The sequence below is a fragment of the Panulirus ornatus genome, chromosome 55 (genome assembly GCF_036320965.1).
Source record: "Panulirus ornatus isolate Po-2019 chromosome 55, ASM3632096v1, whole genome shotgun sequence".
NCBI lineage: Eukaryota > Metazoa > Arthropoda > Malacostraca > Decapoda > Palinuridae > Panulirus > Panulirus ornatus.
In genome coordinates this window covers 13,907,110-13,932,791 of record NC_092278.1, presented here as the reverse complement: position 1 = coordinate 13,932,791, position 25,682 = coordinate 13,907,110, and the positions used below count along the sequence as shown (strand labels likewise).

General features: G+C 42.4%; 1 protein-coding gene across 1 annotated transcript in view; it reads right to left on the bottom strand.

The window, feature by feature from the left end:
• Positions 1–25,682, bottom strand: part of LOC139765734 (trypsin-1-like) — a 34,705-nt gene that overhangs the window by 2,840 nt on the left and 6,183 nt on the right. The window contains exons 3-4 of the mRNA XM_071693551.1: positions 18,508–18,748; positions 10,490–10,671 (exon numbers count right to left, since the gene is read on the bottom strand). Of these exons, the coding sequence (XP_071549652.1) occupies positions 10,490–10,671; positions 18,508–18,748 (423 nt within the window). The remainder of the gene's footprint in view (positions 1–10,489; positions 10,672–18,507; positions 18,749–25,682) is intronic.

The window sequence follows — 25,682 nt, the reverse complement described above, 5'->3', positions numbered from 1 at the left end:
ACGTGGGAAGTATTCTTTCTACCCTATATATATATATATATATATATATATATATATATATATATATATATATATATATATATATATATATTATATTTATTTATTATACTTTGTCGCTGTCTCCCGCATTTGCGAGGTAGCGCAAGGAAACAGACGAAAGAATGGCCCAACCCCCCCCATACACATGTATATACATACGTCCACACACGCAAATATACATACCTACACAGCTTTCCATGGTTCACCCCAGACGCTTCACATGCCTTGATTCAATCTACTGACAGCACTTCAACCCCGGTATACCACATCGCTCCAATTCACTCTATTCCTTGCCCTCCTTTCACCCTCCTGCATGTTCAGGCCCCGATCACACAAAATCTTTTTCACTCCATCTTTCCACCTCCAATTTGGTCTCCCTCTTCTCCTCGTTTCCTCCACCTCCGACACATATATCCTCTTGGTCAATCTTTCCTCACTCATTCTCTCCATGTGCCCAAACCACTTCAAAACACCCTTTTCTGCTCTCTCAACCACGCTCTTTTTATTTCCACACATCTCTCTTACCCTTACGTTACTCACTCGATCAAACCACCTCACACCACACATTGTCCTCAAACATCTCATTTCCAGCACATCCATCCTCCTGCGCACAACTCTATCCATAGCCCACGCCTCGCAACCATACAACATTGTTGGAACCACTATTCCTTCAAACATACCCATTTTTGCTTTCCGAGACAATGTTCTCGACTTCCACACATTCTTCAAGGCCCCCAGAATTTTCGCCCCCTCCCCCACCCTATGATTCACTTCCGCTTCCATGGTTCCATCCGCTGCCAGATCCACTCCCAGATATCTAAAACACTTCACTTCCTCCAGTTTTTCTCCATTCAAACTCACCTCCCAATTGACTTGACCCTCAACCCTACTGTACCTAATAACCTTGCTCTTATTCACATTTACTCTTAACTTTCTTCTTCCACACACTTTACCAAACTCAGTCACCAGCTTCTGCAGTTTCTCACATGAATCAGCCACCAGCGCTGTATCATCAGCGAACAACAACTGACTCACTTCCCAAGCTCTCTCATCCCCAACAGACTTCATACTTGCCCCTCTTTCCAAAACTCTTGCATTTACCTCCCTAACAGAATATATATATATATATATATATATATATATATATATATATATATATATATATATATATATATATATATATATATATTTTTTTTTTTTTTTTCAAACTATTCGCCATTTCCTGCGTTAGCGAGGTAGCGTTAAGAACAGAGGACTGGGCCTTTGAGGGAATATCCTCACCTGGCCCCTTCTCTGTTCCTTCTTTTGGAATACTAAAAAAAAAAAAAAAAAAACGAGAGGGGAGGATTTCCGGCCCCCCGCTCCTTCCCCTTTTAGTCGCCTTCTACGACACGCAGGGAATACGTGGGAAGTATTCTTTCTCCCCCCTATCCCCAGGGATAACCAAATTGGAGGTGGAAAGATGGAGTGAAAAAGATTTTGAGTGATCGGGGCCTGAACATGCAGGAGGGTGAAAGGTGTGCAAGGAATAGAGTGAATTGGAACTATGGGGTATACCGGGGTCGACGTGCTGTCATTGGATTGAACCAGGGCATGTGAAGCGTCTGGGGTAAACCATTGAAAGTTGTGTGGGGCCTGGATGTGGAAAGGGAGCTGTGGTTTCAGTGCATTATACATGACAGCTAGAGACTGAGTGTGAACGAATGTGGCCTTTGTTGTCTTTTCCTAACGCTACCTCGTGCACATGAGGGGAAGGGGGTTGTTATTTCATGTGTGGCGGGATGGCGATGGGAATGAATAAAGGCAGACAGTGTGAATTATGTACATGTATATATATGTACATGTCTGTGTGTGGATATATATGTATACATTGAGATGTATAGGTATGTATATTTGTTTGTGTGGACGTGTATGTATATACATGTGTATGTGGGCGGGTTGGGCCATTCTTTCGTCTGTTTCCTTGCACTACCTCGCTAATGCGGGAGACAGTGACAAAGCAAAATAAATAAATAAATAAATATGGAACCATGGAAGCGGAAGTGGATCATAGGGTGGGGGAGGGGGGCGAAAATTCTGGGGGCCTTGAAGAATGTGTGGAAGTCGAGAACATTATCTCGGAAAGCAAAAATGGGTATGTTTGAAGGAATAGTGGTTCCAACAATGTTGTATGGTTGCGAGGCGTGGGCTATGGATAGAGTTGTGCGCAGGAGGATGGATGTGCTGGAAATGAGATGTTTGAGGACAATGTGTGGTGTGAGGTGGTTTGATCGAGTGAGTAACGTAAGGGTAAGAGAGATGTGTGGAAATAAAAAGAGCGTGGTTGAGAGAGCAGAAGAGGGTGTTTTGAAGTGGTTTGGGCACATGGAGAGAATGAGTGAGGAAAGATTGACCAAGAGGATATATGTGTCGGAGGTGGAGGGAACGAGGAGAAGAGGGAGACCAAATTGGAGGTGGAAAGATGGAGTGAAAAAGATTTTGTGTGATCGGGGCCTGAACATGCAGGAGGGTGAAAGGAGGGCAAGGAATAGAGTGAATTGGAGCGATGTGGTATACCGGGGTTGACGTGCTGTCAGTGGATTGAATCAAGGCATGTGAAGCGTCTGGGGTAAACCATGGAAAGCTGTGTAGGTATGTATATTTGCGTGTGTGGACGTATGTATATACATGTGTATGGGGGGGGGGTTTGGGCCATTTCTTTCGTCTGTTTCCTTGCGCTACCTCGCAAACGCGGGAGACAGCGACAAAGTATAATAAAGAAAAAAATAATATATATATATATATATATATATATATATATATATATATATATATATATTTTTTTTTTTTTTTTTTTCATACTATTCGCTATTTCCCGCGATAGCGAGGTAGCGTTAAGAACAGAGGACTGGGCCTTTGAGGGAATATCCTCACCTGGACCTCTTCTCTGTTCCTTCTTTTGGAAAATTAAAAAAAAAAAAAAAACGAGAGGGGAGGATTTCCAGCCCCCCGCTCCCTTCCCTTTTAGTCGCCTTCTACGACACGCAGGGAATACGTGGGAAGTATTCTTTCTCCCCTATCCCCAGGGAATATATATATATATATATATATATATATATATATATATATATATATATATATATATATATATATATATATATATATATATATATTTATATATATATGTATATATATATATATATATATATATATATATATATATATATATATATATATATATATATATATATATATATATATATATACATACCTACACAGCTTTCCATGGTTTACCCCAGTCGCTTCACATGCCTTGATTTAATCCACTGACAGCACGTCAACCCCGGTATACCACATCGCTCCAATTCACTCCATTCCTTGCCCTCCTTTCACCCTCCTGCATGTTCAGGCCCCGATCACACAAAATCTTTTTCACTCCATCTTTCCACCTCCAATTTGGTCTCCCTCTTCTCCTCGTTCCCTCCACCTCCGACACATACATCCTCTTGGTCAATCTTTCCTCACTCATTCTCTCCATGTGCCCAAACCACTTCAAAACACCCTCTTCTGCTCTCTCAACCACGCTCTTTTTATTTCCACACATCTCTCTTACCCTTACGTTACTCACTCGATCAAACCACCTCACACCACACATTTGTCCTCAAATATCTCATTTCTAGCACATCCATCCTCCTGCGCACAACTCTATCCATAGCCCACGCCTCGCAACCATACAACATTGCTGGAGCCACTATTCCCTCAAACATACCCATTTTTGCTTTCCGAGATAATGTTCTCGACTTCCACACATTCTTCAAGGCCCCCAGAATTTTCGCCCCCTACCCCACCCTATGATCCACTTCCGCTTCCATGGTTCCATCCGCTGCCAGATCCACTCCCAGATATCTAAAACACTTCACTTCCTCCAGTTTTTTCTCCATTTCAAACTCACCTCCCAATTGACTTGACCCTCAACCCTACTGTACTAATAACCTTGCTCTTATTCACATTTACTCTTAACTTTCTTCTTCCACACACTTTACCAAACTCAGTCACCAGCTTCTGCAGTTTCTCACATGAATGAGCCACCAGCGCTGTATCATCAGCGAACAACAACTGACTCACTTCCCAAGCTCTCTCATCCCCAACAGACTTCATACTTGCCCTCTTTCCAAAACTCTTGCATTTACCTCCCTAACAAAATATATATATATATATATATATATATATATATATATATATATATATATATATATATATATATATATATATATATATATTTTTTTTTTTTTTTTCAAACTATTCGCCATTTCCTGCGTTAGCGAGGTAGCGTTAAGAACAGAGGACTGGGCCTTTGAGGGAATATCCTCACCTGGCCCCTTCTCTGTTCCTTCTTTTGGAATACTAAAAAAAAAAAAAAAAAAACGAGAGGGGAGGATTTCCGGCCCCCCGCTCCTTCCCCTTTTAGTCGCCTTCTACGACACGCAGGGAATACGTGGGAAGTATTCTTTCTCCCCCCTATCCCAGGGATAACCAAATTGGAGGTGGAAAGATGGAGTGAAAAAGATTTTGAGTGATCGGGGCCTGAACATGCAGGAGGGTGAAAGGTGTGCAAGGAATAGAGTGAATTGGAACTATGGGTATCCCGGGGTCGACGTGCTGTCATTGGATTGAACCAGGGCATGTGAAGCGTCTGGGGTAAAACCATTGAAAGTTGTGTGGGGCCTGGATGTGGAAAGGGAGCTGTGGTTTCAGTGCATTATACATGACAGCTAGAGACTGAGTGTGAACGAATGTGGCCTTTGTTGTCTTTTCCTAACGCTACCTCGTGCACATGAGGGGAAGGGGTTGTTATTTCATGTGTGGCGGGATGGCGATGGAATGAATAAAGGCAGACAGTGTGAATTATGTACATGTATATATATGTACATGTCTGTGTGTGGATATATATGTATACATTGAGATGTATAGGTATGTATATTTGTTTGTGTGGACGTGTATGTATATACATGTGTATGTGGGCGGGTTGGGCCATTCTTTCGTCTGTTTCCTTGCACTACCTCGCTAATGCGGGAGACAGTGACAAAGCAAAATAAATAAATAAATAAATATGGAACCATGGAAGCGGAAGTGGATCATAGGGTGGGGGAGGGGGGCGAAAATTCTGGGGGCCTTGAAGAATGTGTGGAAGTCGAGAACATTATCTCGGAAAGCAAAAATGGGTATGTTTGAAGGAATAGTGGTTCCAACAATGTTGTATGGTTGCGAGGCGTGGGCTATGGATAGAGTTGTGCGCAGGAGGATGGATGTGCTGGAAATGAGATGTTTGAGGACAATGTGTGGTGTGAGGTGGTTTGATCGAGTGAGTAACGTAAGGGTAAGAGAGATGTGTGGAAATAAAAAGAGCGTGGTTGAGAGAGCAGAAGAGGGTGTTTTGAAGTGGTTTGGGCACATGGAGAGAATGAGTGAGGAAAGATTGACCAAGAGGATATATGTGTCGGAGGTGGAGGGAACGAGGAGAAGAGGGAGACCAAATTGGAGGTGGAAAGATGGAGTGAAAAAGATTTTGTGTGATCGGGGCCTGAACATGCAGGAGGGTGAAAGGAGGGCAAGGAATAGAGTGAATTGGAGCGATGTGGTATACCGGGGTTGACGTGCTGTCAGTGGATTGAATCAAGGCATGTGAAGCGTCTGGGGTAAACCATGGAAAGCTGTGTAGGTATGTATATTTGCGTGTGTGGACGTATGTATATACATGTGTATGGGGGGGGGGTTTGGGCCATTTCTTTCGTCTGTTTCCTTGCGCTACCTCGCAAACGCGGGAGACAGCGACAAAGTATAATAAAGAAAAAAATAATATATATATATATAATATATATATATATATATATATATATATATATATATATTTTTTTTTTTTTTTTTTTTCATACTATTCGCTATTTCCCGCGATAGCGAGGTAGCGTTAAGAACAGAGGACTGGGCCTTTGAGGGAATATCCTCACCTGGACCTCTTCTCTGTTCTTCTTTTGGAAAATTAAAAAAAAAAAAAAAAACGAGAGGGAGGATTTCCAGCCCCCCGCTCCCTTCCCTTTTAGTCGCCTTCTACGACACGCAGGGAATACGTGGGAAGTATTCTTTCTCCCCTATCCCCAGGGAATATATATATATATATATATATATATATATATATATATATATATATATATATATATATATATATATATATATATATATATATTTATATATATATGTATATATATATATATATATATATATATATATATATATATATATATATATATATATATATATATATATATATATATATACATACCTACACAGCTTTCCATGGTTTACCCCAGTCGCTTCACATGCCTTGATTTAATCCACTGACAGCACGTCAACCCCGGTATACCACATCGCTCCAATTCACTCCATTCCTTGCCCTCCTTTCACCCTCCTGCATGTTCAGGCCCCGATCACACAAAATCTTTTTCACTCCATCTTTCCACCTCCAATTTGGTCTCCTCTTCTCCTCGTTCCCTCCACCTCCGACACATACATCCTCTTGGTCAATCTTTCCTCACTCATTCTCTCCATGTGCCCAAACCACTTCAAAACACCCTCTTCTGCTCTCTCAACCACGCTCTTTTTATTTCCACACATCTCTCTTACCCTTACGTTACTCACTCGATCAAACCACCTCACACCACACATTTGTCCTCAAATATCTCATTTCTAGCACATCCATCCTCCTGCGCACAACTCTATCCATAGCCCACGCCTCGCAACCATACAACATTGCTGGAGCCACTATTCCCTCAAACATACCCATTTTTGCTTTCCGAGATAATGTTCTCGACTTCCACACATTCTTCAAGGCCCCCAGAATTTTCGCCCCCTACCCCACCCTATGATCCACTTCCGCTTCCATGGTTCCATCCGCTGCCAGATCCACTCCCAGATATCTAAAACACTTCACTTCCTCCAGTTTTTTCTCCATTCAAACTCACCTCCCAATTGACTTGACCCTCAACCCTACGTGTACACATCCATACATATATCCACCCAGCTTACCATACCAGGTTCCCACTCATCGACCAGTACTCCCAGAGGGAAGGATGAGCAACTGGGTCAGCTGAGAACCTGCTGCCCTGCTCGGCCCTCGAACTCGAGCCTATTAGAATGGTGGATCACAATGCTAATCCCTTACTATGGTTCCTGCTGAGCCAATGCACTCTCCTGTACAAGGTAAGAAGCTAAGTGCGAGAGATTTTACTGTGTGTGTGTGTGTGAGAGAGAGAGAGAGAGAGAGAGAGAGAGAGAGAGAGAGAGAGAGAGAGAGAGAGAGAGAGAGAGAGAGAGAGAGAGAGAGAGAGAGAGAATAGGACCTATCCCTATGGAAGATATGCCTCACAAAACAGAGTGAAGTAGAAAAACCAAAGGAAAGGAATTAAGACAGCAAAGATTTTTGCCACATCCTTTAAAATGCTTTGGAGATGTTGAGGGCTCAAGGCACCTCTCCTCCTTCCTTCCCTAGGACTCCAGGAGGTATGTCTGCCAGACCATATACCTCGCCCATCTGACGCACCTCTCGTCTTGGGCTTCTCGTTCCTTTTTGTTTATTCGTTCTTTCCCACCAAGTATCATCACCGACTTGACTGTTTTGTCTTCCCTCTTCACAATCTCCCTCAGTTGAGTGGGCTTCCCGTTAGTTATAGTCGTGTTATGGCCTCCTTAGCTTTTATCTTCTGTAAAATCTGCATTTTCATCGCCACATAATTATCCGTAACGAATAGTATTATCTTAAATACCTCCAGCTAATGCTTCTCACACCACCTTGATTGACCTGTCTCAGGGCACATTGCCTCTCTATGACTTCATTCTGCACATCAGCTGACTCTGAATGCTGAGACTCGTGTTCCATTTCAACCACATCCGCTTTGAGACTTTCTTACCTGAGACCAAGAATCATCTAGATACTCTCCCACATTGCCTACGATGGTTCTAATGGAATGAGTAGACTGCCATCCTGATCCGTCTTCCTTTCTCCACATCATATATACCCAAGTAACCATATTACATGCATCCTCCACCGTATTTTAGTCATGCCCCTTCGAAACTTGGACAGCTTATCTACTGCAGCTAATATTATCTGGCACCTTGCATGATACCAAGCTACAAGCTGTAATGTCTTCATCTCATCCTCAAATACGGCATATTCTCAGCTTGTTCTTTCTTACTATAACCGTCATAGAGAACTTCCGGATGTCATATTCTTCATCTTCTGTGTAGACATTATTCACAAAACCCACAAAATTCCCATTTCCATATCCGCACTAAAGACCCTGTAAGCAGCGGTTACTATAATCTTCCCCAATTCCACAACCTGTTTCTGCACTGCATATTTTTGAAATATCCTTAGTTTTTCTTCCACCAACCATGACAGTTTGTGGGGTTTTATATGTACAAATGCTAAGCTAGGCTAACCTCGCACATTTGAAGAGTGTCTCTCTCCCGTTGTAGTTCACAGTGCCCTTAATTATTTAGAGTGATATAGAGCTAATTCCTTTTCAAATGCTTTGTGGCTCAAAATTTCAAAAAAGTTCTCTCTGGCCTTCAAGCGACTAAGAGTCATGCAGTTTTCAACAAGGAATAGATAGGCGTATTTACTTCCTCATTACTCCTCTACAGAATGTAAACTTTCTCTGCACCGGAATTCTCGCCATGCATTTCTTTCTCATCTTATTCTCGTGAAGTTACGTTTCATGGTGTGAAATCATTCTGCCTTGGGCTTACGCATGCGACAAAACTCAGTGCATCATTGCAGCCCAAACCTAAAGTCAGCTATGTGCATCTTCTTTTCGGTAAATTCGCAAATGCCACTTGTCAAGAGAACATTGAATAATTTCACATGAAATAATTGTATAAACATATGAAAAGCGGTGTTTCTGTGATGATCACAATAGTACTAACGCGCAGTGGATACACACTTTTATATCAAAATTCCAAAAGAGATTGCTTAAGTGTTAATTTGAATGGTACGGGCTGTATCAACAGTAAATTGTCATACCGGCAGCAACTTTACTACGCTAGTAGGGAGAGGCCCAGCTGCATGTTTAAAAGCGTTTGACAGGCGGACCAGCTACGGCCTAAGGTCCGTGCAAGTTACAGTCTGCAAATAATAATAATAAAAAAAGCGGCAAATTCGTATGCGAGAATAATTAACACAGCGTTTTGCACCGGCACTATCTTGTGATTTTAAGGTGAACTGCTCATTGCCGTGATTTTGATGAGGCAAAATCACGGGGCGTTTAAAGGACGAGAGAGAGAGAGAGAGAGAGAGAGAGAGAGAGAGAGAGAGAGAGAGAGAGAGAGAGAGAGAGAGAGAGAGAGAGAGAGATCTTTACGGAATAAATTTCAGATAATTAGTCTAATATTAAGTTTAGACATATCACTAATGACGTGGAAAAAAAACCGCTCCACAATGTTGTAAAAGTTGATAACCTACAATAATATTTCCATAGTATATAAGGCTGTGCACAAGAATAAATACAATTTCATACGCTAGCTTCCGTTTGCAAAAACACAAAATACTTGAGATCAGAATTCATTTATATAACTATTGACAGTTCTTTCAAGACAAACAAACCAGAGAATGTGATGGTTGTAAGTCTAAGCATTCCCCTGATGCATGATAATTTTTTTGACAGTCTTGTTCTGAATCAGCATAATTTATGGCTGACACGAAAATTTACTATTTCGTTAAATAAGTAAGGATGCAGAACAACTGTTGTAAACAACTTTGTTTCATAAACGTGTTATTTTGCTCTCTGTTTCTCTAGGGTGTGGCTGCACACTGTTAACGATAAATGTGAGTGAAATATGAACTGACCAAGGTTGCGTTAGACACCACTTTCATAATAACACTGAACTTGAAAATGGCAAATAGTCCTTACGTACGTCACAATATACGATAATCCGAGAAAAAAAAACATTAACCATTGATTACTATGTGACACGACTCTGGGTTGCTGAGGTAAAGACATTCTATTACTCAAACTACAGAACCGACTTACATTACTCGGCTCTCAATCGATGGAAATCCACCAGGGGGTCTGTCATCAGATTGTACGATCTTTTGGCCCCTTGAGCCAGAAATCGTTACATGTAAGTGACATCTTTTGAGGTTCATCATCCTACATGTATCCCGACGCCTCTTGTTTATCAGAGATGATGCAACACAAGGAAATAATTACTTATGAAACAATCACCACGATATATCGCTCTCTATGTAAGGATATTGCACCGAATCACACCCCGTGGGCGGGCATACGACCAAAAGTCTTAAATGTGTAACGCTTCAACCATGTTTGTCTGTCATCACACAGGGTTAAAGCTAAGTACACGACAACTCATTCGAACCAACCTCACCTTTCGATGCTTTTGGGAAGGCTAAGCTACGTACCTGACAAGGGTCAAGCCCACCGTGGGTGATGTTTCCAGCACAGATCATGGTGTCTGTGAAGAGGTCTGGGTAAGCCTTCCAGCACTCCTCCCGGGAGATGATGGGCACATACGCCTGCAGCACCAGGTGGGACATCTCACTGACCTCCGCCGTCATACCCCAGCCAGCGATGAGATACATATCTGGAGAAAGACACAGTCTAGAAATACTACCGCCTTACATTTTTTCTTCTCATGAATTATCATAAAAACGTAGATTGCTTTTAGTTTTATCGCGTGAACAGTTGACAAGATAACTTAGGCTAGGGTCACATCGTATGTGTAAACGATCGAAAATGGACATGTCTTGGAAAAGTTTCTGTCAAGCATTCAGAGCAGCCGAGGGAAAATGTTTGCCGATGCATAAGTCACTGTCGAAAACCAGACTGAAATGGCTGAACCCTGAAATGAAACTTGCCTGTTTGTCAAACAGAACAACACAGAAACTCAAAGAAGAATACAGTCACTAAGATAATAGAATATGTAAATCTTTCTGCAGAATGTACAGGTCAAAATGATTGTCCACATGAAAGGTGAATTCCTGAAAATTGTCCGCGAAACCTTTAAACATTTTAAATGTTAAAAACGACTCATCATCCAGTCAATTTCGTCCACTACTTACCAAAATGCTAACTTGATTGAAGATGGTGATAAGATAGCAAATATCTTAGATTACGAGTGCTCGATATTATTTTGCAACATAGTAACAGGTGCATTCAAGATATAGTCGACATCAAACCTTATGAAAGTGAGTGAGACTTCGTTGATGAGATTTATTCGAAAACAAAAGAAGCTAGATATGAGGTGGCGACCTTATTTACTAATATGTTTAGTAAATCACTTGCTACAAAGAGAGTGAACCAGGACTGAAGGTCAACCAATATCTAGAAAAAATATATAAAACTTCCCTCATGGATATTATTGGCCAATTGCCCGCTCTTCTGCAGCTGGCAGTGACTGTAAATAATGTATGTTGTAAACTGAACTCGCAGATGAGGACTGGTCTGGGGCGTACAGCCACAAACAGAAATTGAACAACTGTAGCTGCAAACTGATTGAAACAAGTTAGCACGATGGGCTTACAAACAGGCCAACGAATTTTGATCCTTGTTATCAATAATCACAAAGTTTTACTACTCTCCGGCAGGAAGGTATGTCACAAACTGGTGATACAGCGAAGTGGTGAAGTCCGAATGACCCTAGGGATGATTGCACGTTTATTGTCCGATGTAGTGGTTCTTGAATGCCGATTCGTCATCAGGCCAATAATTGCTTATGTATGTTCATTACGCATGATTGAAGGGGGGGGGGGGAAGATGAAATGCATGTCGTGCAGCTTTCTTTATCGAACTTTCTGGCGAACTTTTAAAAAAAAATGGGCTGCCTATGACGGGCGGCCTTGTACTGCGTCTGCTTGCTTAGTTTGTTGTCGACTTGTGGCGTTGCTATAATTCTCGCCCTTCCAGAACATCGGGCACCAGGAAACGTGCAGGCCGTCCAATGGCGCTCCCAGAACACATCACGTAGGCTTCTGGGATGAAGCCGTTAACACTACGGTTGGCAAGATTAGGGGTTGAGTATTGCTGGAGAGCACCAGAGGAGTCTGATCGCGAGGGAGTTGAGCGGCTAAATGCAGTGACCCTCAAGTCTGTAACAGCAAGAGGATGCCTGGCAGATAACTCGGGTAGAGAGGACTCTAAGGAAGCTGGCACCGTAGAAGGGGTGACTGGAACATGAGGACCTTAGTGTAGGCCTGGGAGATGTTGGATGTGGCGGAGAACACATCGCTGCAACAGGTGGCGAGCATGAAGACGTCAAGGACCGACAATGGGGAGTAGTTGGCAGAGCAGACCCTGCTGGCAAGGGTACTGGGGGAACAAAACATCAGAGGGGGGAAAAAGGGATGGCTGGGACTCGGGTGCGGCGCAAGCATAGGAATATGGTAGTGAAAACACCCTCAGGTGGTCAGAGATGAACTAAGTCTTGCCACGGCGTTTGGGAGTCAAGAGCTTGGAATTCCACGTAAACATATTCAAGCGTCCTTCTTAAAGTAGCTGAAAGGGCGGATGAACTGCGCCAGTACGGAGGAGGAGGATTGTTGGTAGAATGAAGGTTCCCGAGGATACTAGGTAGGTAACGTGGAATGGTGGCGAGGTGAGGCAGAGCTGGCATTAGGGAAAGCAGTGTGCAGCTTTTCCATATAAGTATAGGGTCCAGTAAGGCAGTGTGGGTGTCGTCGCTGGGGACAGTTCAATGGGGAGCTGAAAAGTGGAACCGTAAGTAAATAACGCAGCCGATATCACACACTCTTTTCCGCAGACCTACCTTCACTGGTAACCAATCACTCTCCACTTTTCCTACTCGTACACACGTCTTACACCTTTGATAAAAACTTCTCATTGCTTCTAGCAGCTTACCTTCCTCACCATATATTCTTAAAACATCCAACAAAGCATCTCTATCAACCCTATCATATGCCTTCTCCAGATCCATAAATGCCACATACAAATCCATATATTTTTGTGTTTCTCATACATTTTTCAGAGCAAACACCTGATCCACACTTCCTCTACCACTTCTGAAACCACACTGTTCTTTCCCAGTCTGATGCCCTGTATAAGCTTTCACACTCTCAATTAATATCCTCCCCTATAATCTTTCAGGTATACTCAACAAACATATGCCTCTGCAGTGTGAACATTCACCTTTATCCCCTTAGCTTTTGTACAGTGGCACTATATATGCATTCCGCCAATCCTCAGACACTTCACCATTACCCATACATACAATAAATATCCAACCAACCGACCAACAACACTGTCATCTCTTTTCTTAATACATTAAACCGTTATAGCATCCAATCCCGCCACCTTGCCGGATTTCATCTTCCACAAGGCTTTCACCACCTTACCTTATCACCAAACCACTCTCCCAGACTCTATCATTTCGCATACCTTTTCGAATCAAACATCCTACGTCTGCCACTCTATCATCAAACACATTTAACAATCCTTCAAAACACTTACTCCATCAATACTTGTTATCACTCCCCCCACCCCCCCTCTATCTCCCCTTGACCCCTTCACCGATGTCCCCAATTGTTCTCTTGTCTTCCGCATATTACTTACCTTCTTCCAGAACATCTTTTTATTTTTCCAAAAGTTTAATGAAACTCTCACCTCAACTCTCATTTGCCTTCACCTTCTGCTGCTTTCTTTTATACATCTCCCAATCATGTGAACTCCTTTGTAAGTACCAACCAAACGCCACTCTTTTCTCTTTCGCTCGCAATTTTACTTCTTCATCCCACCACTCACTATCCTTTTTAATCTGCCTACCTCCCACAGTTCACATGCCACATGGATCTCTTGCACATGCCATTACTGCTTCCCTAAATACATCCCATTCCTCACCCACTCCCAACTTCATTTGGTCTCACTTTTTGCCATTCTACACTCAATCTCTCCTTGTATTTCTTCACACAAGTCTCCTTTCCAAGCTCACTTACTCTCAACACTTTCTCCTCCCAACTTTGTTCCCTCTTTTTCGAAAACATCTACAAATCTTCAATTTCGCCTCCACAAGATAGTAATCAGACATCCCACAAACTGCATCTCTTAGCACATTTACATTCAAAAGTCTTTTTTACACGCCAATCAATTAATACGTATTCTGATAATGCCCATTGACCACCTCTCCAACTCACATACGTATGCTTGTGTATATCTCTTTTTCTAAACCAGATATTCCCAATTACTAGTCTTTTTTCAGCACAAATCCACAGGCTCTTCACCATTCCCAATTAAAACACTATTCACACTATGCACCCCTATTATACCCTCAACCATGACCTGGCACATTTCAAAAGACAGGTCTTTCACTTTCTCGAAAATTCGTAATTAATTTATATTGATGTGGACTTTTCTTCTCTCCGTGACTGGAGCCTTCAACAACAACAACAAAACATTACTTACCTTCACATTACCCACCACTAATACCTGGTCTCGTGCACCAAAACCGTTGACACATTCACTTAGCTGCTCCCAGGTACATAAGCTCCAACAATCACCCAGCTCTCTTTATCCACTTTCACTTTTACCTACATCAGTATAAAATTTACTTTCTTACACTCCATCACACACGCCCAGAACTTCTGCTTGAGTAGTGCTATTCCTTCCTTAGCTTTTGTCCTCTCACCAACCCCTGACTTTACTCCCAAGACGTTTCCAAACCATTCTTCCCCTTTACCCTTGAGCTTCATTTCCCTGAGAGCCAGAACATCCAGGTGTCTTTCCTCAAACACAATACCTATCTCTCCTTCCTTCTCATCTTGGTTACATCCACACACATTTAGAACCCCAGTCTGAGCCTTCGAGGAGGATGAGCACTTCCCGCTTGACTCCTTGTTTCTTCTTAGAAATTGAAATGTGTGAAGGGAAGGGAGAAGGAATTCTATCTACGTATTCCTCGCGTGTCGCAAAAGGCGACTAAAGGGGGTGGAAGCCGTAGGGCTGGAAACTCCCATCCTTATATTTCAATTTCTAAAAGAGGATGTTTTATCTTTTATGTCTACATCTTCCTTGCACTTCATAGCCCCTTGCCACCCACTGTGATAATGTAGTAGGCTTTATCTACGTGTCCTTTTAAAATCTGTCTCCCTAAAGCCACTCTAGCCCTTGGATTTTTCTATACGCAGGGTTACTGTCGTCCACTGTTACCTGATGTTTGTTTATCCCGTACACCTGAAGTGGCCGAGTACATTCATGAGTGCGTTAAAAGTTTTTGTTTACCGTAAGATTTAAATTTCTCTGTTTACCAAATCATAATCCCTAACCCTCTCACTTTGCACACCACCTCGACCAAAACACCCTATATCTGCCACTCTATCATCAAACACATTCAACAAACCTTCAAAATACTCACTCCATCTCCTTCTCACATCACCACTACTTGTTATCACCTCCCCATTTGCGCCCTTCACTGAAGTTCCCATTTGCTCCCTTGTCTTACGCACTTTATTTACCTCCTTCCAGAACATCTTTTTATTCTCCCTAAAATTTAATGATACTCTCTCACCCCAACTCTCATTTGCCCTTTTTTTCACCTCTTGCACCTTTCTCTTGACCTCCTGTCTCTTTCTTTTATACATCTCCCACTCCATTGCATTTTTTCCCTGCAAACATCGTCCAAATGCCTCTCTCTTCTCTTTCACTAATACTCTTACTTCTTCATCCCACCACTCACTACCCTTTCTAATCAACCCACCTCCCACTCTTCTCATGCCACAAGCATCTTTTGCGCAATCCATCACTGATTCCCTAAATACATCCCATTCCTCCCCCACTCCCCTTACTTCCATTGTTCTCACCTTTTTCCATTCTGTACTCAGTCTCTCCTGGTACTTCCTCACACAGGTCTCCTTCCCAAGCTCACTTACTCTCACCACCCTCTTCACCCCAACATTCACTCTTCTTTTCTGAAAACCCATACAAATCTTCACCTTAGCCTCCACAAGATAATGATCAGACATCCCTCCAGTTGCACCTCTCAGCACATTAACATCCAAAAGTCTCTCTTTCGCACGCCTGTCAATTAACACGTAATCCAATAACGCTCTCTGGCCATCTCTCCTACTTACATAAGTATACTTATGTATATCTCGCTTTTTAAACCAGGTATTCCCAATCATCAGTCCATTTTCAGCACATAAATCTACAGAGAAGAGGTAGTGAAAGCTTTGCGGAAGATGAAAGCCGGCAAGGCAGCAGGTTTGGATGGTATTGCAGTGGAATTTATTAAAAAAGGGGGTGACTGTATTGTTGACTGGTTGGTAAGGTTATTTAATGTATGTATGACTCATGGTGAGGTGCCTGAGGATTGGCGGAATGCGTGCATAGTGCCATTGTACAAAGGCAAAGGGGATAAGAGTGAATGCTCAAATTACAGAGGTATAAGTTTGTTGAGTATTCCTGGTAAATTATATGGGAGGGTATTGATTGAGAGGGTGAAGGCATGTACAGAGCATCAGATTGGGGAAGAGCAGTGTGGTTTCAGAAGTGGTAGAGGATGTGTGGATCAGGTGTTTGCTTTGAAGAATGTATGTGAGAAATACTTAGAAAAGCAAATGGATTTGTATGTAGCATTTATGGATCTGGAGAAGGCATATGATAGAGTTGATAGAGATGCTCTGTGGAAGGTATTAAGAATATATGGTGTGGGAGGAAAGTTGTTAGAAGCAGTGAAAAGTTTTTATCGAGGATGTAAGGCATGTGTACGTGTAGGAAGAGAGGAAAGTGATTGGTTCTCAGTGAATGTAGGTTTGCGGCAGGGGTGTGTGATGTCTCCATGGTTGTTTAATTTGTTTATGGATGGGGTTGTTAGGGAGGTAAATGCAAGCGTTTTGGAAAGAGGGGCAAGTATGAAGTCTGTTGGGGATGAGAGAGCTTGGGAAGTGAGTCAGTTGTTGTTCGCTGATGATACAGCGCTGGTGGCTGATTCATGTGAGAAACTGCAGAAGCTGGTGACTGAGTTTGGTAAAGTGTGTGGTAGAAGAAAGTTAAGAGTAAATGTGAATAAGAGCAAGGTTATTAGGTACAGTAGGGTTGAGGGTCAATTCAATTGGGAGGTGAGTTTGAATGGAGAAAAACTGGAGGAAGTGAAGTGTTTTAGATATCTGGGAGTGGATCTGGCAGCGGATGGAACCATGGAAGCGGAAGTGGATCATAGGGTGGGGGAGGGGGCGAAAATTCTGGGGGCCTTGAAGAATGTGTGGAAGTCGAGAACATTATCTCGAAAAGCAAAAATGGGTATGTTTGAAGGAATAGTGGTTCCAACAATGTTGTATGGCTGCGAGGCGTGGGCTATGGATAGAGTTGTGCGCAGGAGGATGGATGTGCTGGAAATGAGATGTTTGAGGACAATGTGTGGTGTGAGGTGGTTTGATCGAGTGAGTAACGTAAGGGTAAGAGAGATGTGTGGAAATAAAAAGAGCGTGGTTGAGAGAGCAGAAGAGGGTGTTTTGAAGTGGTTTGGGCACATGGAGAGAATGAGTGAGGAAAGATTGACCAAGAGGATATATGTGTCGGAGGTGGAGGGAACGAGGAGAAGAGGGAGACCAAATTGGAGGTGGAAAGATGGAGTGAAAAAGATTTTGTGTGATCGGGGCCTGAACATGCAGGAGGGTGAAAGGAGGGCAAGGAATAGAGTGAATTGGAGCGATGTGGTATACCGGGGTTGACGTGCTGTCAGTGGATTGAATCAAGGCATGTGAAGCGTCTGGGGTAAACCATGGAAAGCTGTGTAGGTATGTATATTTGCGTGTGTGGACGTATGTATATACATGTGTATGGGGGGGGTTGGGCCATTTCTTTCGTCTGTTTCCTTGCGCTACCTCGCAAACGCGGGAGACAGCGACAAAGTATAATAAAAAAAAAAGATTTAAATTGTATTGTTATCAAATAAAAGAAGATAGTTATTTTCATTTTCTTCTTTTTAAGTCTAGAGATTGTTTGCAAAAACTGTCAAAAGGAATAATTTCATGAATTTTCAGATGAGAATAAAAAAAGAAGTCTTTCTTCTAACGCAAAATACATAAACAGCCACATGACCGAACCAAAGTAAACGACGGGAGAACAAAAAATGACATTCATAAAGAAATAGTTTTCATAGGTGTAGTGACTCGTATAAATTTTTCTTTTATTGATGATTACCCAAATCCCCCCCCCCCCCCCTTTTCAAATGCCTTACTCAGTTACCGTTGTAGGATAGAGCAGAAAGTCACTTGTTCTCTTACTGAACTTTACTATGTGTACACCATCGAGTTATGTTGATATTCGTAAGTTAATGTTATTTTCTCGTACAGAAAACTAGGTCAAGAAACCACTGATCCTTGTCTGACCTAAAGAATCGCTTGACGTTCATATTAGCTCCATAGGATAATCAATATAAGTTTAAATAGATAATCAGATGTATTCCTCTCACCTTTGCGATGACTGTGGCTGAAGTGAGGGAGGCTGCGGTGGCAGCCACGCGTCATGTCGAGGTCTGGCAGTGGGAGCGGGTGGATCCTCTCGTTGAAGAAGACTAGGCCGTGCATTCTGATCAGAGCCACGTCGCTGTCATGGCTGAAGAAGTCGTAGGATGGATGCAGGACGATGTGGGACACTCTCTTCACTCTCTCCCAACCATCGAAGTAATCCAGGTCGTACTCTCCTGCCACCACCTGTATCGGTAGAGACGACCCAGGGGGGGTTCAGATATGCCTGGCTGTATTGTGTGGAAGATCATCACGCATCTGAATCTCATGGAAATAAGTGAGACCACTTTATAGAATTCATCAAAGTTAGAAAGTAAAAACTTCTGTATTGGATTTTTGGTAATGCAAGTACTGTACTGGGGGAGATGTATCAAAGAACTGATACATATATATGTGCATACATGTGTACATACATATGTACGGAGTTGTAGCAGTTAGCGTTACTGATCGTGACGCAAAGGACCAAACCTTCCTAGGATCGAATCCTCGTCATGGCAGCCGGTCCACAGTCCACCCACCTGTTCATCCTCCCCTTGAGACTGACCGATAAAATAGATACCTTGCATAGGCTGGTGTGTGTGTGTCTGTGCGCATACATAAGAGCAGAAATATGGGACATGCATAAAAGGTTAAGATACGGAGATACAAGTGTAAAACTTTCTCCACCTAACACACAAAGAGAAATCACACACATACCCACAAGTTCCTGAGTCCACGGGGAAATGAAACATGATAAGTTCCCAAGTGCACTTTCGTGTAATAATCACATCATCAGGAGAGACACAAGAGAGAAATATGAGTCAGTTGATATACATCGAAGAGACGGAGCTAGAACGCCATTTGGTGAACGTACTATTCTCAAACATTTCATTTCCAATACATCTATCATCCTTTGTACAACCCTATCTATAGCCCACGCCTCGCAACCATATAACATTGTTAGAACCACTATTCCTTCAAATATACCCATTTTTGCTCTCCGCGATAATGTTTTCTCCTTCCACGCATTCTTCATCGCTCCCAGAACCCGCGCCCCTCCCCCACCCTATGACTCATTTCCGCTTTCATGGTTCCATTCACTGCTAAATCCACCCCCAGATATCTAAAACACTTCATTTCCTCCAATTTTTCTCCTTTTAAACTTACATCCCAATCAACTTATCCCTCAATCCTACTGAACCTAATAACCTTGCTCTGTTCATATTTACTCTCAACTTTCTCCTTTCACACACTTTTCCCAACTCAGTCACCAACTTCTGATGTTTCTTACTCGAATCAACCACTAGAGCTGTATCATCAGCGAACAACAACTGACTCACTTCCCAGGCCCTGCCATACCCGACAGACTGCATACTGGCCCCTCTCTCCAAACCTCTAGCATTCACATCACCAACCACCCCATCCATAAACAAATCAAACAACCATGAGGACATCACATACCCCTTTTGCAGACCGACCTTCAATGGGAACCAATCACTTTCCTCTCTTCCTACTCGTACACATTCCTTACATCCTCGATAAAAAAAATTTTCACTGCTTTTAGCAGCTTGCCTCCCACACTATACACTCTTAAGACCTTCCACAAAGCATCTCTATCAACCCTATCATTTGCCTTCTCCAGATCCATAAATGCTACATACAAATCCATCTGTTTTTTCTAAGTATTTCTCACACACAGTCTTCAAAGCAAACGCCTGATCCACACTTCCTCTACCACTTCTGAAACCACACTGCTCCTGCCCAACCTGACACTCTATGCATACCTTCACCCTCTCAATCAATGACTCTCCCATACAATTTCCCAGGAATACTCAACAAACTTATGCCTCTGTAGTTTGAACACTCACCTTTATCCCCTTTGCCTTTGTTCAATGGCACTATGAATGCTTTCTGCCAATCCTCAGGCACTTCACTCTGATCCATACATACACTGAATATCCTTACCAACCAGTTAACAACACAGTCACCCCTTTTCTTAATAAATTCTACTGCAATACCATCCAAACCAAATATATATATATATATATATATATATATATATATATATATATATATATATATATATATATAATATATATATATATATAGGAAGAGTGGAAAGTGATTGATTCCCCGTGCGTGATGTCTCCATGGTTGTTTAATTTGTTTATGGATGGGGTTGTCAGGGAGGTGAATGCAAGAGTTTTGGAAAGAGGGGCAAGTGTGCAGTCTGTTGATAATGGGAGGGCTTGGGAAATGAGCCAATTGTTGTTCGCTGATGATGCAACGCTGGTGGCTGATTCGGGTGAGAAATGCAGAAGCTGGTGACTGAGTCTGGTAAAGTGTTTGAAAGAAGAAAGCTGAGAGTAAATGTGAATAAGAGCAAGTTTCTTAGGTACAGTAGGGGTGAGGGACATGTCAATTGGGAGGTAGGTTTGAATGGAGAAACACTGCAGGAAGTGAAGTGTTTTAGATATCTGGGAGTGGATTTGGCAGCGAATGGAACCATGGAAGCGGAAGTGAGTCACAGGGTGGGGGAGGGGGCGAAAGTTCTGGGAGCGTTGAAAAATGTGTGGAATGCGAGACCGTTATCTCGGAAAGCAAAAATGGGTATGTTTGAAGGAATAGTGGTTCAAACAATGTTATATTATTGCGAGGCGTGGGCTAAAGGTAGAGTTGTGCGGAAGAGGGTGGATGTGTTGGAAATGAGATGTTTGAGGACAATATGTGGTGTGAGGTGATTTGATCGAGTACGTAATGAAAGGGAAAGAGAGATGTTTGGTAATAAAAAGAGTGTGGTTGAGAAAGTAGAGGAGGGTGTTTTGAAATGGTTTGGTCGCGTGGAGAGAATAAGTGAGGAAAGATTGACAAAGAAGATATATGTTTCAGAGGTGGAGGGAACGAGAAGTGGGAGACCATGTTGGAGGTGGAACGATGGAGTGAAAAAGATTTTGAGCGATCGGGGCCTGAACATGCAGGAGGGTGAAAGGCGTGCAAGGAATAGAGTGAATTGGAACGATGTGGTATACCGGAGTCGACGTGCTGTCAGTGGATTGAACCAGGGCATGTAAAGCGTCTGGGGTAAACCATGAAAGGTTTTGTGGGGCCTGGATGTGGAAAGGGAACTGTGGTTTCGGTGCATTGTACATAACAGCTAGAGACTGAGTGTGAACGAATGTGGCTTTTGTTGTCTTTTCCTAGCACTACCTCGCGCACATGCGGGAGGAGGGGGTTGTCATTTCATATGTGGTAGGGTGGCGACGAGAATGGATAAGGGCAGACAGTATGAATTATGTACATGTGTATATATGTATATGTATATGTATATGGATGGAACCATGGAAGCGGAAGTGGATCATAGGGTGGGGGAGGGGGCGAAAATTCTGGGAGCCTTGAAGAATGTGTGGAAGTCGAGAACATTATCTCGGAAAGCAAAAATGGGTATGTTTGAAGGAATAGTGGTTCCAACAATGTTGTATGGTTGCGAGGCGTGGGCTATGGATAGAGTTGTGCGCAGGAGGATGGATGTGCTGGAAATGAGATGTTTGAGGACATTGTGTGGTGTGAGGTGGTTTGATCGAGTAAGTAACGTAAGGGTAAGAGAGATGTGTGGAAATAAAAAGAGCGTGGTTGAGAGAGCAGAAGAGGGTGTTTTGAAATGGTTTGGGCACATGGAGAGAATGAGTGAGGAAAGATTGACCAAGAGGATATATGTGTCGGAGGTGGAGGGAACGAGGAGAAGAGGGAGACCAAATTGGAGGTGGAAAGATGGAGTGAAAAAGATTTTGTGTGATCGGGGCCTGAACATGCAGGAGGGTCAAAGGAGGGCAAGGAATAGAGTGAATTGGAGCGATGTGGTATACCGGGGTTGACGTGCTGTCAGTGGATTGAATCGGGGCATATGAAGCGTCTGGGGTAAACCATGGAAAGCTGTGTAGGTATGTATATTTGCGTGTGTGGACGTATGTATATACATGAGTATGGGGGTGGGTTGGGCCATTTCTTTCGTCTGTTTCCTTGCGCTACCTCGCAAACGCGGGAAACAGCGACAAAGCAAAAAAAAAAAAAAAAATGTATAGGTATGTATATTTGCGTGTGTGGACATGTATGTATATACATGTGTATTTGGGTGGGTTGGGCCCTTCTTTCGTCTGCTTCCTTGCGCTACCTCGCTAACGCGGGAGACAGCGACAAAGCATAATGAAAAAAATATATATACATATCCCTGGGGACAGGGGTGAAAGAATACTTCCCAGGTATTCCCTGCGTGTCGTAGAAGGCGACTAAAAGAGGAGGGAGCGGGGGGCTGGAAATCATTCTCTTTCATTTTTGATCTTCCTAAAGAAGGAACAGAGCAGGGGGCCAAGTGAAGATTTCCTTCAAAGACTTAGTCCTCTGTTCATAACGTTACCTCACTAACGTGGGAAATGGCGAATAGTATGAAAAAAAAGGAATATATATATATATATATATATATATATATATATATATATATATATATATATATATATATATATATATATATATAAATATATATATATATATATATATATATATATATATATATATATATATATATATATATATATATATATATATATATATATATATATATATATCTTAGGGAGAATAAAAAGATGTTTTGGAAGAAGGTAAATAAAGTGCGTAAGACAAGGGAACAAATGGGAACTTCAGTGAAGGGGGCTAATGGTGAGATGATAACAAGTACTGGTGATGTGAGAAGGAGATGGAGTGAGTATTTTGAAGGTTTGTTGAGTGTGTTTGATGATGGAGTGGCAGATATAGGTTGTTTTGGTCGAGGTGGTGTGAAAAGTGAGAGGGTTAGGGAAAATGATTTGGTTAAACAGAGAAGAGGTAGTAAAAGCTTTGCGGAAGATGAAAACCAGCAAGGCAACGGGTTTGCATGGTATTGCAGTGGAATTTATTAAAAAAGGGGGTGACTGTATTGTTGACTGGTTGGTAAGGTTATTTGATGTATGTATGACTCATGGTGACGTGCCTGAAGATTGGCGGAATGCTTGCATAGTGCCATTGTGCAAAGGCAAAGGGTATAAAAGTGGGTACTCAAATTACTGAGGTATAAGATTGTTGAGTATTCCTGAGAAATCATACAGGAGGGTATTGATTGAGAGGGTGAAGGCATGTACAGAGCATCAGACTGGGGAAGAGCAGTATGGTTTCAGAAGTGGTAGAGGTGTTTGCTTTGAAGAATGTATGTGAGAAATACTTAGAAAAGCAAATGGATTTGTATGTAGCATTTATGGATCTGGGGAAGGCATATGATAGATTGATAGAGATGCTCTATGGAAGGTATTAAGAACATATGGTATGGGAGGCGAGTTGTTAGAAGCAGTGAAAAGTTTTTATTTAGGATGTAAGGCATGTGTACGTGTAGGAAGAGAGGAAAGTGACTGGTTCTCAGTGAATGGTGGTTTGCGGCAGGGGTGTGTGATGTCTCCATGGTTGTTTAATTTGTTTATGGATGAGGTTGTTAGGGAGGTGAATGCAAGAGTTTTGGAAAGACGGGCGAGTATGCAGTCTGTTGTGGATGAGAGAGCTTGGGAAGTGAGTCAGTTGTTGTTCGCTGATTCGTGTGAGAAACTGCAGAAGCTGGTGACTGAGTCTGGTAAAGTGTGTGAAAGAAGAAGGCTGAGAGTAAATGTGAATAAGAGCAAGGTTATTAGGTACAGTAAGGTTGAGGGACAAATCAATTGGGAGGTAAGTTTGAATGGAGAAAATTTGGAGGAAGTGAAGTGTTTTAGATATCTGGGAGTGGATTTGGCAGAGGATGGAACCATGGAAGTGGAAGTGAATCATATGGTGGGGGATGGGGCGAAAGTTCTGGGAGCGTTGAAGAATGTGTGGAAGTCGAGAACATTATCTCAGAAAGCAAAAATGGGTATGTTTGAAGGAATGGTGGTTCCAGCAATGTTATATGATTGCGAGGCGTGGGCTATGGATAGAGTTGTGCGGAGGAGGATGGATGTGCTGGAAATGAGATGTTTGAGGACAATATGTGGTGTGAGGTGGTTTGATCGAGTAAGTAATAATAGGGTAAGAGAGATGTGTGGTAATAAAAAGAGTGTGGTTGAGAGAGCAGAAGAAGGTGTTTTGAAATGGTTTGGTCACATGGAGAGAATGAGTGAGGAAAGATTGGCCAAGAGGATATATGTGTCAGATGTGGAGGGAACGAGGAGAAGTGGGAGACCAAATTGGAGGTGGAAGGATGGAGTGAAAAAGATATTGAGTGATCGGGGCCTGAACATGCAGGAGGGTGAAAGGCGTACAAGGAATAGAGTGAATTGGAACGATGTGGTATACCGGGGTCGACGTACTATCCATGGATTGAACCAGGGCATGTGATGCGTCTGGGGTAAACCATGGAAAGCTGTGTAGGTATGTATATTTGCGTGTGTGGACGTGTATGTATATACATGTGTATGGGGGTGGGTTGGGCCATTCTTTCGTCTGTTTCCTTGCGCTACTCGCAAACGCGGGAGACAGCGACAAAGCAAAAAAAAAAAAAAAAAAAAATGTATAGGTATGTATATTTGCGTGTGTGGACGTGTATGTATATACATGTGTATGGGGGTGGGTTGGGCCATTCTTTCGTCTGTTTCCTTGCGCTACTCGCAAACGCGGGAGACAGCGACAAAGCAAAAAAAAAAAAAAATGTATAGGTATGTATATTTGCGTGTGTGGACGTGTATGTATATACATGTGTATGGGGGTGGGTTGGGCCATTCTTTCGTCTGTTTCCTTGCGCTACTCGCAAACGCGGGAGACAGCGACAAAGCATAATGAAAAAAATATATATATATATATTATATATATATATATCTTAGGGAGAATAAAAAGATGTTTTGGAAGAAGGTAAATAAAGTGCGTAAGACAAGGGAACAAATGGGAACTTCAGTGAAGGGGGCTAATGGTGAGATGATAACAAGTAGTGGTGAAGTGAGGAAATGGAGTGAGAATTTTGAAGGTTTGTTGAGTGTGTTTGATGATAGAGTGGCAGATATAGGTTGTTTGGTCGAGGTGGTGTGCGAAGTGAGAGGGTTGGGGAGAATGGTTTGGTAACATGGAGAGAATGAGTGAGGAAAGATTGACCAAGAGGATA